The 12,390-nt window shown below is 48.3% G+C and overlaps 1 protein-coding gene across 4 annotated transcripts in view; it reads right to left on the bottom strand.

Annotated features, from left to right (window-relative positions):
• Nucleotides 1-11,381, bottom strand: part of TNPO3 (transportin 3) — a 43,160-nt gene extending 31,779 nt beyond the window's left edge. For all 4 annotated transcript variants that reach the window (XM_066592187.1, XM_066592186.1, XM_066592185.1 and 1 more), the window contains exons 1-3: nucleotides 10,989-11,381; nucleotides 5,504-5,704; nucleotides 22-95 (exon numbers count right to left, since the gene is read on the bottom strand). In XM_066592187.1, coding sequence (XP_066448284.1) covers nucleotides 22-95; nucleotides 5,504-5,704; nucleotides 10,989-11,102 — 389 coding nt within the window. In that variant the 5' untranslated portion in view covers nucleotides 11,103-11,381. The remainder of the gene's footprint in view (nucleotides 1-21; nucleotides 96-5,503; nucleotides 5,705-10,988) is intronic.
• Nucleotides 11,382-12,390: the final 1,009 nt, after the last annotated feature.

Raw genomic sequence — 12,390 nt, forward strand, 5'->3', positions numbered from 1 at the left:
AGGCTGGAGGCAAGTACTTACGTTTCTACAAGGGTTTGCACACAGCCTTTCCAAGAAGCCATCTGCAGGGCAAGATCCGCTATTGCTAAAGCCAACTGCAAGACACAAACAGACAAAATCAATAAAATCTGCACCCTGTAAATACACTTGTGACTACATAGCATCCTATAGAGCACGGTTGCACCACATGTGGCCCATCATGCCATTTTATGTAGCTGCCAACTATCCGAACACAAAAATGGCTGCTAACAGAGAGGATCTACGTAAGGTAAGTACTAATGGTGCATTCTGCAGCAATGTCTGGGTCACCTGTGTATCAGAAGAAGGAGGTCTCTTCAGCACTCTAGAGAAGTATATGAATTAGCGGTGGGCATCTGTGCATGCAGCTCTCTCCATTGTAGGATATGGGGGCTGTGAAGTGTTACCACCCATAATGTACAATGGAGAGCAGCATGCACTTATGGTCTCTTCCTCTCTGGGGAAAAGGGGACCCCTATCTTCCCAACAAGTGCAAGTCGCACCTAACATTTATAGCATAAACTTTTGATATGGTAACACTACATTTTATTGCAGCACTTGGGAGTCTTTCAGTATGACAATGTGGCGCTGGATCAAGAAAGGTGGCGTACCCCAGCTATGGACAGTACATGGCCAAAATGATGTAGACAACTGAACACCTGTGTGTGCTTGCTGTACCTCGTAAGGTGCTTTTACACACACAACGATTATTGCTCAAAAGCCATCTTTTGAGCGATAACCATTGCATGTAAATGTGCCCCTCTTTCACTTTTCTGCCAAACGATGATTTTATGTTCAGCATACAATCAATCGTTCGGCAGAAGAGCTGATAAGACGAACCGCATGCTATGTTCTTCGCAGAGAGCGCTGATAACATTGTCTCAGCTGTCAGCCCCACGGCAGAACAAATGGAATGTATTCAGAGAACAGACCACTCGCTGTTCTCCAAATATAGCTCCAGGTGGCTCACACACATTAATAAGCTGCTAATTGGCATTCGTACCAATTAATAGTTTATGCAAAATGATTGCTCAAAAGCCATCTTTTGAGCAATCATCTTTGTGTGTATATGGGGCTAAAAGTCAGGTAAGGATTGTTTTTTTTTTTTTTTACTGTAAGGTCCGGTTCACCGTGTTTGAAGGGATTAAAGGGGTTGTCCCGCGAAACAAAGTGGGGTTATACACTTCTGTATGGCCATATTAATGCACTTTGTAATATACATTGTGCATTAATTATGAGCCATACAGAAGTTATTCACTTACCTGTTCCGTTGCTGGCGTCCTCGTCTCCATGGTGCCGTCTAATTTTCAGCGTCTAATCGCCCGATTAGACGCGCTTGCGCAGTCCGGTCTTCTCCCTTCTGAATGGGGCCGCTCGTGCTGGAGAGCTGCTCCTCGTAGCTCCGCCCCGTCACGTGTGCCGATTCCAGCCAATCAGGAGGCTGGAATCAGCAATGGACCGCACAGAAGACCTGCGGTCCACCGAGGGTGAAGATCCCGGCGGCCATCTTCGCAAGGTAAGTAAGAAGTCACCGGAGCGCGGGGATTCGGGTAAGTACTATCCGGTTTTTTTTTTCAACACATGCATCGGGTTTGTCTCGCGCCGAACGGGGGGGCTATTGAAAAAAAAAAACACCCCGTTTCGGCGCGGGACAACCCCTTTAAAGTGATTCAAGAGCATAAAACTAATGGGGCAGATTTAGGATTGTCAAATAATTAATAGTGTAAGCTTTCACAAGGCAATTTACTCACAGCAGCTCATGTTGGATGATACATCTGGTGCATCTGTAGTCACTTAACTTTATACCACCTATTTGTTGGCTTACTTTGATCCAAAATTTTAGGCCAGGTCCCTTTTCCACTAAGAATGGTCCATTGCACCTTGTTTGACATGGGGGATTACTTGGTGGAACACGGTGCAGCTTGCAACGTGGTGACATTTACTGTCCTATGGGACCCTGCGATCTCTGGCCATGGCATGTCCCCGTGTAGTCCTGGCCTAAAGGTTTCTCTCACTATACGTTTGTCTCAACACAGAAGTATTTCACATCGCTTATTTTTGTATGCAACAGTACACACAATACTTACTATACATCAAAATGAGAGCAAAGAAGTGGAGTTGGTGTCCATAGTTTACCCAGCGATCCACGGAAAATAAAAGTAGCAACCTCACTAGTTGCCAAGAAAAACTCCTTCACTTTTCCATTAAGCTTGCAAACACATATGTGTTACTACAGGATGCAGTTTCTGTATATTTTACGTTTAGACAAACCTGCTGCGCACTCGCTACAATTATAAAAAACTGTGGTGCAAAAAGGGACTTGTGAAAATACACCCTAAATATCCCACATGGCCCGAAAACATATTAAATGTATCTCCTGGCAACAGCTCTCATACCGATGATACTGGATAATGAATGTTGTAATCATCCAGTGGGATTGGCAGTCCGGCCAATCTTAGAGGTTTCTAGAGCCCAGATGACTGGGGCAGCACCCGCAGAAAGTTCATAGACTATCAGAATGGTTCTTAAATGTTCAGCGCGGCACAAAATGCCACCAACCTGCTGGCAAAGCTTGCCTACGGGAATCTTACAGCAGTAGCCTCTAATGAGAAGACTGTCCGCAGTCTATCTACAATAGTACATTCATGTGTTGCAGCTATTACCATTGCGCACAAACATGCACTCAATGTTACAGCAAATTGCTATACCTTCATGGCAAGTACAGATGAAGCATAGAAAAACAATGTACACATGGCAATAACCGAAGTACAATCACAACCTGTGAATGTATCCAAAGGGAGCGTTGTTGGCTGTTTCTACATCTCAGTTATTTTAGGCCTCATGTCCACGGACTAGCGCGGATTCCACCCGTACCCGCAGCCATGGACATTCTCATCTGTCCGGATCTTCTTTTCTTCTACACTGCGGACTGCGGGGGCGTGCCACGCGCATGCACAGTTCATGTTTTTCAAATCTCCTGCTTTCCTTTGAATAGACTTCAATGGAAGCCATCCGTGCGGGAACCCACACATGCGATGCGCACGCCGGGATCAAATGACATCCGCAGGTATACTGAACTGCGGATCGTCCACGTGGGTGCCCCGCAGGGATTCCGCAATTCAATTTTGCCTGTGGACATGAGACCTTAATACAAAGTGAATTGAGAAGTTACTTTCTGGATGCTTTGTTTCAATTTATCATTGCAGTTAGCAAATGGAATATCCTTGTTTACACTCAGAAGCTGAAAACTTACGTAGCTGAGGGTTTGCTACAATATATCCACTGTAGGAAATCCTATGTGAGCTAAACACACAGCACCACGGAATGATACACCATCTCAAACTCTCAGAACAACTCTGAGGGCTATAAGGACTCATCCATGTGGCTATGCCATACATCAGGACAGAGGGCCTATGGGTCTTCATAATGGTCCCATAGGCACTGTAAAGACTTACTGAAGCACCATGTCATAGTAAACAATACTACCATAATGCGATGGAGCAATCCAGGATTCCTAACCTTCATGTCTGTTTGTCCTGATTTGTCCCTCTCTGTAAAACTGATGTCAAACATGCCCGAGTGCTCAAGGCCTTAGGTGTGGACGGGCTCCCTGCCTCTTGTAAACAAGAATCACTAAGGCAAGAAAATGTCTTTTAAATGTTGAAGGCCAGAAGCGAAGTACATTAAGTTGATTTTCAGTTATGAAAAACTATTAAAAAAACGCTGAATAAACTTTTCAACTTAGGCTTCCAAATACTCATCGGGGACATGTGACATTTTCTATGCACCTCAGACCCAAGTTTTACAACGATGCATTAATTATATAGTTAACAAAAAAAGTTTTGGAAATAATTTGCATTGTTTCACTTCCGCAAACTGCATGCATTCCAAATGTATAGCAAGCTGCAGAATACTGTTCACAGTCCATTTAATGAGCTGGGCTCTGACAGCTCAGCCTTCACCTGGATGATCATCTAAGACCCCAACCACATCTGTACCCTGGATGATCTCCTTTGTTTGGCTTCATCCTCAAAGCCGACCAAAGAAAATACTGGAACCCTGAACATCTGGCACATACTGCAGGCAAACGGCACCGAATGGACCCGATTGACTTTAATGGGGCTCGTTCAGCTTCCGACCTGCATTTTCACGAACGAAACAGCGCAGCATGCTGTACTCATGGAAGTGACTGAACGGAATTCTGCAGCTGGCTATGTATTACAATACATACGGAGCCAAATGTTTCAAAACGGAATTAAAAAACTGCTAAATTAATTTTTTACTTACTTGATGCAAAAAAATGTGAACAAAAGTTCCATAGCCTTTTACACAAATGCAAACAATGCCAAAGAAGGGGTATTCGTGCTGCACAGACGATCAAAGGAAATCAGAGATTTCTAATTTTGTTCAGGTCTAGTGATAGCGACACGGTAAGCGGCTAATTGCTGGGGGTCCCTGTGGCGGACAACACCAAGCAAGCATTGATAACCTATCCAGAGGAGGAGGCATCGGTCGTTAAAAAGCGGAAACCTGTTTATGGCACTGAATGTAATTTGTATAGAGGAGGAATCGGTAGCCGATCCCGCTCCATGCAATGCAGTTGGTTGAGCACAGATTGCAGATGTTAACGCTTTAAATGCCGGTGTCAGTCCATCGAACAGGTCCCCACCCATGCAATGAGAACGTGAGGTGCCATTTGGTTGCCATGGCAGCCCTGGGCCTTCTGAAAGCCCCCAGCGTTGCCGTGGCTGATTGCCTACCAGATCGCAATATAATGTAATGCCATAGTATTACATTACACTGCGTGAATGATTAAACAATCGCAAGTTCAAGCACCCAGTGGGGACAAAAAACAGAAAAGGTTAAAAATGAGCAAAAATAAATAGAAAAAAAAAGTCCCATGTTTATAATTTAAAAAAAGACAAACAATAAAAAAACATATTTGCTGTCGCTGCATCCATAAAAGTCCAGTCTATCAAAGTAACGCATTATTTTTCCAGAATTGTGTTTTTCTTTCCCATTTCACTCAACTTTAAAATTTTTAAAAAGTTTTACATTAAATAGTACCATTGAAAAATACAACTCAACCTGCAAAGAAACAAGCCGACAGACAGCTACGTTGATGGGTAAATAAAAAAGTTATGATTTTTTAAAAGTGGATAGAAAAACCCCAATTTTTTTTTTTTTTCTAAAAGGGATGGTCCATAAGGGGTTAAGCAATTGAGAAACACTGGGAGAAATAATATAATAGAGCAGCTGAATATATGAGAAAGCTGGCCTGCAGGCTGTACTAGAGGTATCCTCTACCCAGGGGAGAGACAATGCCTCTAGTAGGCACAACCCAGTAACACACCGGGTACTGATGCTGTGGGCATCGCTCCTTATTTCTGATTTACTGTGTGATCATATGAATTCAGAGAAGCGGCAGAAGAGACAGAATGCATCAGTGTATCTACATTTTCCAACCAAGGTGGATGCGATGTACCTGAGTTACAATTACAGGAGACAGGTCCTTCAAGTTTTGTATATGAGACAACAAGGAGTCCCGCAGGGAAGCATGGGAGTCTGCAGGCAGTTCATAAAAAGAGGTCTGGATCTTCATTTTCATGGTTTGTGCTGCAAAGTAGCAAGACTCCACATCCTGGCGAATCTGCAGCAACTGGTCCGAAATCTCCCAAGCAAACACCTATAGAGAAGACAGTAAAGAGTCAATAAAGGATTGCAGCTCGTATTCTCCAAATAGACTTGTATCACCAGTATAAACAATTATACTATTATCTCCTGAGACACAGCAGTGACTGAGAGACATATTTCTTGCATTTTCTATCAGGTTGGGTGTACACGATACAGAACATGACCAGGAACTGAACAATACCAGTGCCTGGTCGCTACCGCAGCAAGACACGTCCTTATCATGGACACGGCGGTCTTGTCTGCAACTGGCCGACTGCTACTGCAAGCCAGGAAGGAGACCTGCTGAATGTATAGGGGTAGAGGGTGGGGGCACATTACAAATATGAAATCAGTATTTAATAGCTTACTTCTATGCAGAGATCAGACTTACAGGGCCACATCCTGAGGCTGTACAACTACAGGTTCCCATGACAAGATTTCCTCTTGCTGCAGTTCTGTCATGTATACCATGTGTGGATAGGGGCATCATTCACACAGACCGCTACATCCTCACCGGCCTCAGTAGTTGTGCTAATAGACACCCCAAAAAAAGTTATCTTTTTAAGCTTTTGGAGCACAGAGACACCTTCATCAGGAATGTTAATGAAGGGGAGAAATAAAAGCCAGCGCAAGGTTTGTACATCAATCATTAAGATAGGCCGGAGTAATAGAACTGAGGGTTTTTGTTACAGAAGGGAGCAATAAAAGGTGATAGACCTGGAGTCAGTCTGATGAGGGGGGTGCAGCCCATCTACCAAAGAAGGGCCTAAACAGTGACCGTGTGAACAATAATGTGGGATATGACTGAAATGATCACCTATTCAAGAAGCTTCACGTAAATCGAAAGTACGGGCAAAACAAGAGACTTTGTAATATGAGAGAAAAATGCCACTTCTCACCCGCCTTTCACTGATCACTCAAATCACTGTTAAAATTAGTCTCCAGAGAGGGAGTGGGATCATCAGTTCACTGAGGAATCATGTTACTTGCTGCTCAAAGTCCACGTAGAGGATATACTTACGAAGGCACTGCTGGTTCCAGTAAATTTACCTCATCCCAGTGAAAGATTCACTGCTCCACTGCAGTGTATGGAGACATAGTATCTAGTCTCCACCCACCAGCTCAGGGAAAACAGAGAATTAGGCCAGTATCACACAAGCATATTATGAGTGGATGCGATAATATGGATGAATGTCTTGGCCTAAACGCGGGTCTTCATAGAGTTCAGGTGGGTAGAGCTGCAGTCAGGCCAGGACACTTGTATGTATTACTTGTGTGAAACTGGTCTTAGAGAGCCTCTAGAAGAGAACTTGTTAAAAGGCCGTATACAAAGACATGTCAAAAGTCATGGGACAGGACACTTGCTGACGCAGCGAAGTGCAGCAACAACGTAGAATTGATTCCATAAGTGGACGGAAAACGTCTGGAGGGAAGGTGAGCCAAGCTGTCTGGATAGAAACCCACAGCTTCATGGTATTTGTAGGTGCAGGGTTTCGGGGAAGAATGGATCGCTCTACCACATCCCATAAATTTTTGGTTACACTTACGTAGGGCGAATGTGCAGGCCACACCTTTCATAGGAACTCTCCAGAATGCTTCTCGAACCAAATCTGGACAACTTGGGCCCAATGGCACAGTGCATTACCCTGCTGGAATATCCCATCATTGTGGGAATGCATTAAGTTTGGGGCAGCAAATGGTCACCAAGCAGTGAAACATAGTGGGCACTGGGTAATGACGTGTTTAGGCAAACCAGTGGACCAAACCCATGCCATGAGAGCACTCCGCACACCACTATGGAACACCATCATATTGCCTTGTTGACAACTGGGGTCTATAGCTTCACAGTGTCTGTACCACAAGCCCTACCATCAGTCCAAAGTAATTGGTACCATGACTCATCAGCCCATGCCATGTTACCAGTCCGCTAAGGCCCAGTTGGCAACCTCACGAGCCCAGGGGAAGCGCGGTGTCTGGTATTATGGTGTTAAGAGATGCTCTCTGGTGGGTCTTCTGCCCCCATATACCATGGAAGCTAAAAAAACGCTACACTGACCTGCGGGATATACATGAGGGGCCTCCTGCATTGAATGTGGATGTGATTTCTGCTGGAGTCGCTTGTCTGTTTGCACTGACTATTCTAGGCTGTTGCTGCCGGCCGTCATCATTAAGCACCCGTTGGTGGCCACTACACTGTCCATTCTTGGTGCTAATGCCTTCGATGACATTCCTGGTACACACGCGACACTGTGGATTGTTGAATACCCGCATGATTTCAGAAATGGATTGTCCCACCCGCCTGGCACCCGCCTACATGTCTTGTTTGAACTCTGACAATTCATTTGGCCTTGCTATGAGCATGCTCATCAGTGTTCAACCTCTCAACTACCGTAATACAGATGTGTGCCGCTTCATAATCAATTCACATACTGCTATCCCATGACTTTTGGCATGTCAGCGTACAAGTAATATGAGGGCTAAGGCATAGTACTCCTGCGGATATACGCAACAGACTACTCTGGGGGGAAAAAAGCAGTGTTAGACAGCTGCTCCCGAGCAATAGATATATACGGAATGTAGTGGCACATTACACGTGGCAAGACGCATGCCATAACCAAGTACATGAATATTGACTTGTGTTACGGCTATCACCGCGCGGGACAGATGGGCCTCACAATCCTATCAAAATGTGTGCCAAGAACCTACAGTGCAATCCTCTAAGTAATGCATGTAGTGTCGGCCTGTTCCTCAGTGTTTGCAGTGTGCCGTTAGTAGACGGTAAACCCACACAAGGTCTTGTGATGAAGGGGACATGTTGTCACTAGAGTGACATAGCCTCAGGATTTAGGCCTGGAAACTACTGATCTCCTCTTACTTCTGTCCCAAAGGATGCAACAGCAGATCCCCAACGCAGCCTTAGGCTACACGCACACGAGCGCGAAACCCGCGCAAATACGAACTCCATTCTTTTGAATGGCTTCGCACACATGAGCCATGTTTTCCCTTACAGCAATGCTGTGAGGTTAACATTTAAAAAAAAAGGTTTGCACGTCCTATTTTTTTCGCATCCCTCGGAAGGCATCGCCCATTGTTTTCCAAGGGACAGTAAGACACATAGCATGCCGTGAGATGTACATGCGAGTGTAGTGAGGTTTCCCATTGAGATCAATGCGAAACAATCGCGATCCTCTGACATGAGTGAAACGCGCCTGTGGATCGCCAGGTCGGCAGCATCAGTGTGCAGTATAAGGGCTTCCATACAATACAGGCTTAGTGAAATTAAACCTCCAACCCAGAGGCCTCTGCAGGGCGTTCCGCTGCGCAAATGAGATAAACTTCGGACAACGGCCACTTCAGACGATGCGTTCACCATTTACGGGGAAAAAAAGGAGAAAAATAATCATATTACATATATTTAAGACTATACATGATATAAAAAAGTTGTCAAAAGGTGGTTTAATTTCACTAACCCGGTACATGGGACCCCCTTTTGGCAGCTCTGTGGTGATGGCAGCGGTGGGCCCTCTGCTTACCATGCATTGTGCCCTTGAAGCACATTTTGGGGGAAGATGTGCTGATGCGTCAATTTTTCTGTATGAAAAAGCCTACTAGATAACACTATCTACTACAGAGGCATCCAGTGAGACCGCGCACAATATATGGGCCTGTCATACCCTAAGGGTTACACATGCCCCGAGACACTCCTGAGATAACTTTGATGTGAGCGAGCAGCAACTTAGGCCGGTCTTACATGGACGGGTCAGATTCTGCATGTGGCCCTGCGTACCTGAATTATCTTTACTGCGGACGCTCGCCTAATTATATATATTTAAAATCTTTGTATCTCCCATACCGTCGCTATGCGATGATGTGGGTACATGCAGCCTATCCAGTGTCAATGACTTGTGGATGGGCCGCGGGTCGGGTGGCTGTCATTGACTTAAATGGAAGCCGTCTGTGTGGAATCCACACAAAAATAGTAGGCGGCTACTAGGGGCAGAGGAAAGCGCCGGGCCCCGGCCGGCTACTAGAGGCAGAGGAAAGCGCCGGGCCCCGGCCGGCTACTAGAGGCAGAGGAAAGCGCCGGGCCCCGGCCGGCTACTAGAGGCAGAGGAAAGCGCCGGGCCCCGGCCGGCTACTAGAGGCAGAGGAAAGCGCCGGGCCCCGGCCGGCTACTAGAGGCAGAGGAAAGCGCCGGGCCCCGGCCGGCTACTAGAGGCAGAGGAAAGCGCCGGGCCCCGGCCGGCTACTAGAGGCAGAGGAAAGCGCCGGGCCCCGGCCGGCTACTAGAGGCAGAGGAAAGCGCCGGGCCCCGGCCGGCTACTAGAGGCAGAGGAAAGCGCCGGGCCCCGGCCGGCTACTAGAGGCAGAGGAAAGCGCCGGGCCCCGGCCGGCTACTAGAGGCAGAGGAAAGCGCCGGGCCCCGGCCGGCTACTAGAGGCAGAGGAAAGCGCCGGGCCCCGGCCGGCTACTAGAGGCAGAGGAAAGCGCCGGGCCCCGGCCGGCTACTAGAGGCAGAGGAAAGCGCCGGGCCCCGGCCGGCTACTAGAGGCAGAGGAAAGCGCCGGGCACCTGCCGGCTACTAGAGGCAGAGGAAAGCGCCGGGCCCTGCAGACATCCACTTCTATGACTTTCTTGCTGGCAATAAAATGTCAGCTTATACTGCCCCTTTACACGGGACGATTGTGGGGCGCTTCAGTGCCCTACAGCCGCCCCCAAGAGGACGGCTCCTGTACTTCCCGCCTCCATCCACAGACGGTGGGACTGTCCCAGGACTGTTTCGGCATGAATGCATGCTGGACATCAGGTGAATGAACTATTGCTCGCCGTGTGATCGGTGGCCATGTTTACACCGAGCGATTACTGCTATGTTCTGCGCGATCCTGCGACGACCTAAACGATAATCGTCCTGGGCCGAAACACTTGCAGAAGACTAGAAAGATGTCCGCTGGATATCGCAGTGACTTCTGTCCGCACAGCGCCCTGGGGATTGTGGCGCACGCCCGCATGCTGGCGCCCCCATCTGATGCAACTGCCTATTCGCCTAGTCCTGCTGACTACTCTCCTGCTCCCGGGGGACGGGGATCTCCCATGAGGGGCTCACGGGGTCATTCGGCAATACCAGCAGGCTCAGCAGTCGGTGGGGGTCTCGACGCGCCGCACACGAGGGGAACCTATACGGGAGCGCAGCACACGGCCATCACCCACTAGCCAGCATATATATAGGGGACACTATAGGGAGCCAGCACATGCCAGCCTGCCAGCAGCCCCACAGCTCCCGGCAGCGGAGGCCTCACCGATCTCTGCAGTTCTCCCAGCCACAGCGATGCCCTCTCCTTCCCGCTCGGGTCCGGGTCGTGGTAGAGCGCCTGCACGGCCTGGTACACGGTCTGCAGCGCCGGCTTCTCCATGTCTCGGCTCGGCCTCGTAGTGTCTTACAGCCGCCGCTCCCCAGGACTCATCCTCTTCCTCGGCCGGAACTGTGATTGTGCACTAGCAACGTGTCCGGCCGGCAACTGCTCCTCTGCACGGCGGCGTTCCGCCTCCTGGCCCCGGAGATGGCCGGCGGTGGGAGACAAGCAGCGGTGTACACAGCCCCAGCGGGAGCTCCTCACCCGTCACACGAAGATCCCCACCTCTCCAGCACCTCAGGAAGGCGGCTGCTTCCCGGGCAGGACGTACGTCACCAGCCACTTCCGGTGGGTCCGCCGCTCATCTGCGCCCCTCAGGTGCGCGGAACTAAGAAAGCGGAAGCGAGTGTTCCCATGCTGTGTGTGGGTCCCGCGTGTATCCAGCGTGTATTCCTGAGGGGCTCAGTGTCTCCAGGGAGGCCCCTCCATTACACTGGAATGCCCCCTGCAGCCCCTCCTCCTATGTGCTGGGGACAGTCAGTAGTTGGACTGAGTCCTCGTCTGTAGTGCGGCTGCAAAACTGCGCCTATAATACGCTCGTGTGAACGCAGCCCAACGGCGCATTTACTCGGAGCGACTCGTCTAAAATGCGTTCCAACGAACGATTAGGTGCGTCACTCGCTACGTGTAAACGCTCAGTGATTGCGAGCGATACTCTGCGATGATCTGCCTGTCTAAACGTTCTGCACAATCGCGAACAACTAGAGATGACGTCCCCCGCTCGTGCGCTTGTTTAACGAGAGCCATACCGTGTACAAGAGTGCCACCACCTGACACGGCGCTGCTTTATGCGGAGACACGATTTTCCGCTTCTGATTTCACGTGGATTTTGCCCATTAATTGTGTAAATACGCAAAAAATTTTCCGCAACTTAAATGCACGCACAAAATACGGAAATGTGAACAAACCCAGTGAGACCAATAGGTTCTATTTTCCGTGAAGTGCGCACACAAATCTGCCTGTGTGAAGCCGGCCTTAGGGTACACCAACCACAGAGAATCCACACATTACCGTCACATCTGTTGACATGGCGCAGATTTAAAGGGAGCAGCATCCGAATATTGGACCATAAGCCGCCACCATAGCGCTATAAATCACATTAACACACCCCATATGTCTATATGAAACAATGAATACTTGCTGCTGCAGAAACTTCCATGTATATTGTGACGCCATGTGTATAAATTGACATGCCTCGAGTCCCGGTGACATCTTATAATACATGCCCCATCACTGGATGGCTCACCTCTCCTGCTAGTGACGTCAGTGCAAGTCACGGTGTCATCTC

This window comes from Eleutherodactylus coqui, chromosome 2, assembly GCF_035609145.1.
Source record: "Eleutherodactylus coqui strain aEleCoq1 chromosome 2, aEleCoq1.hap1, whole genome shotgun sequence".
Taxonomy (NCBI): Eukaryota; Metazoa; Chordata; class Amphibia; order Anura; family Eleutherodactylidae; genus Eleutherodactylus; species Eleutherodactylus coqui.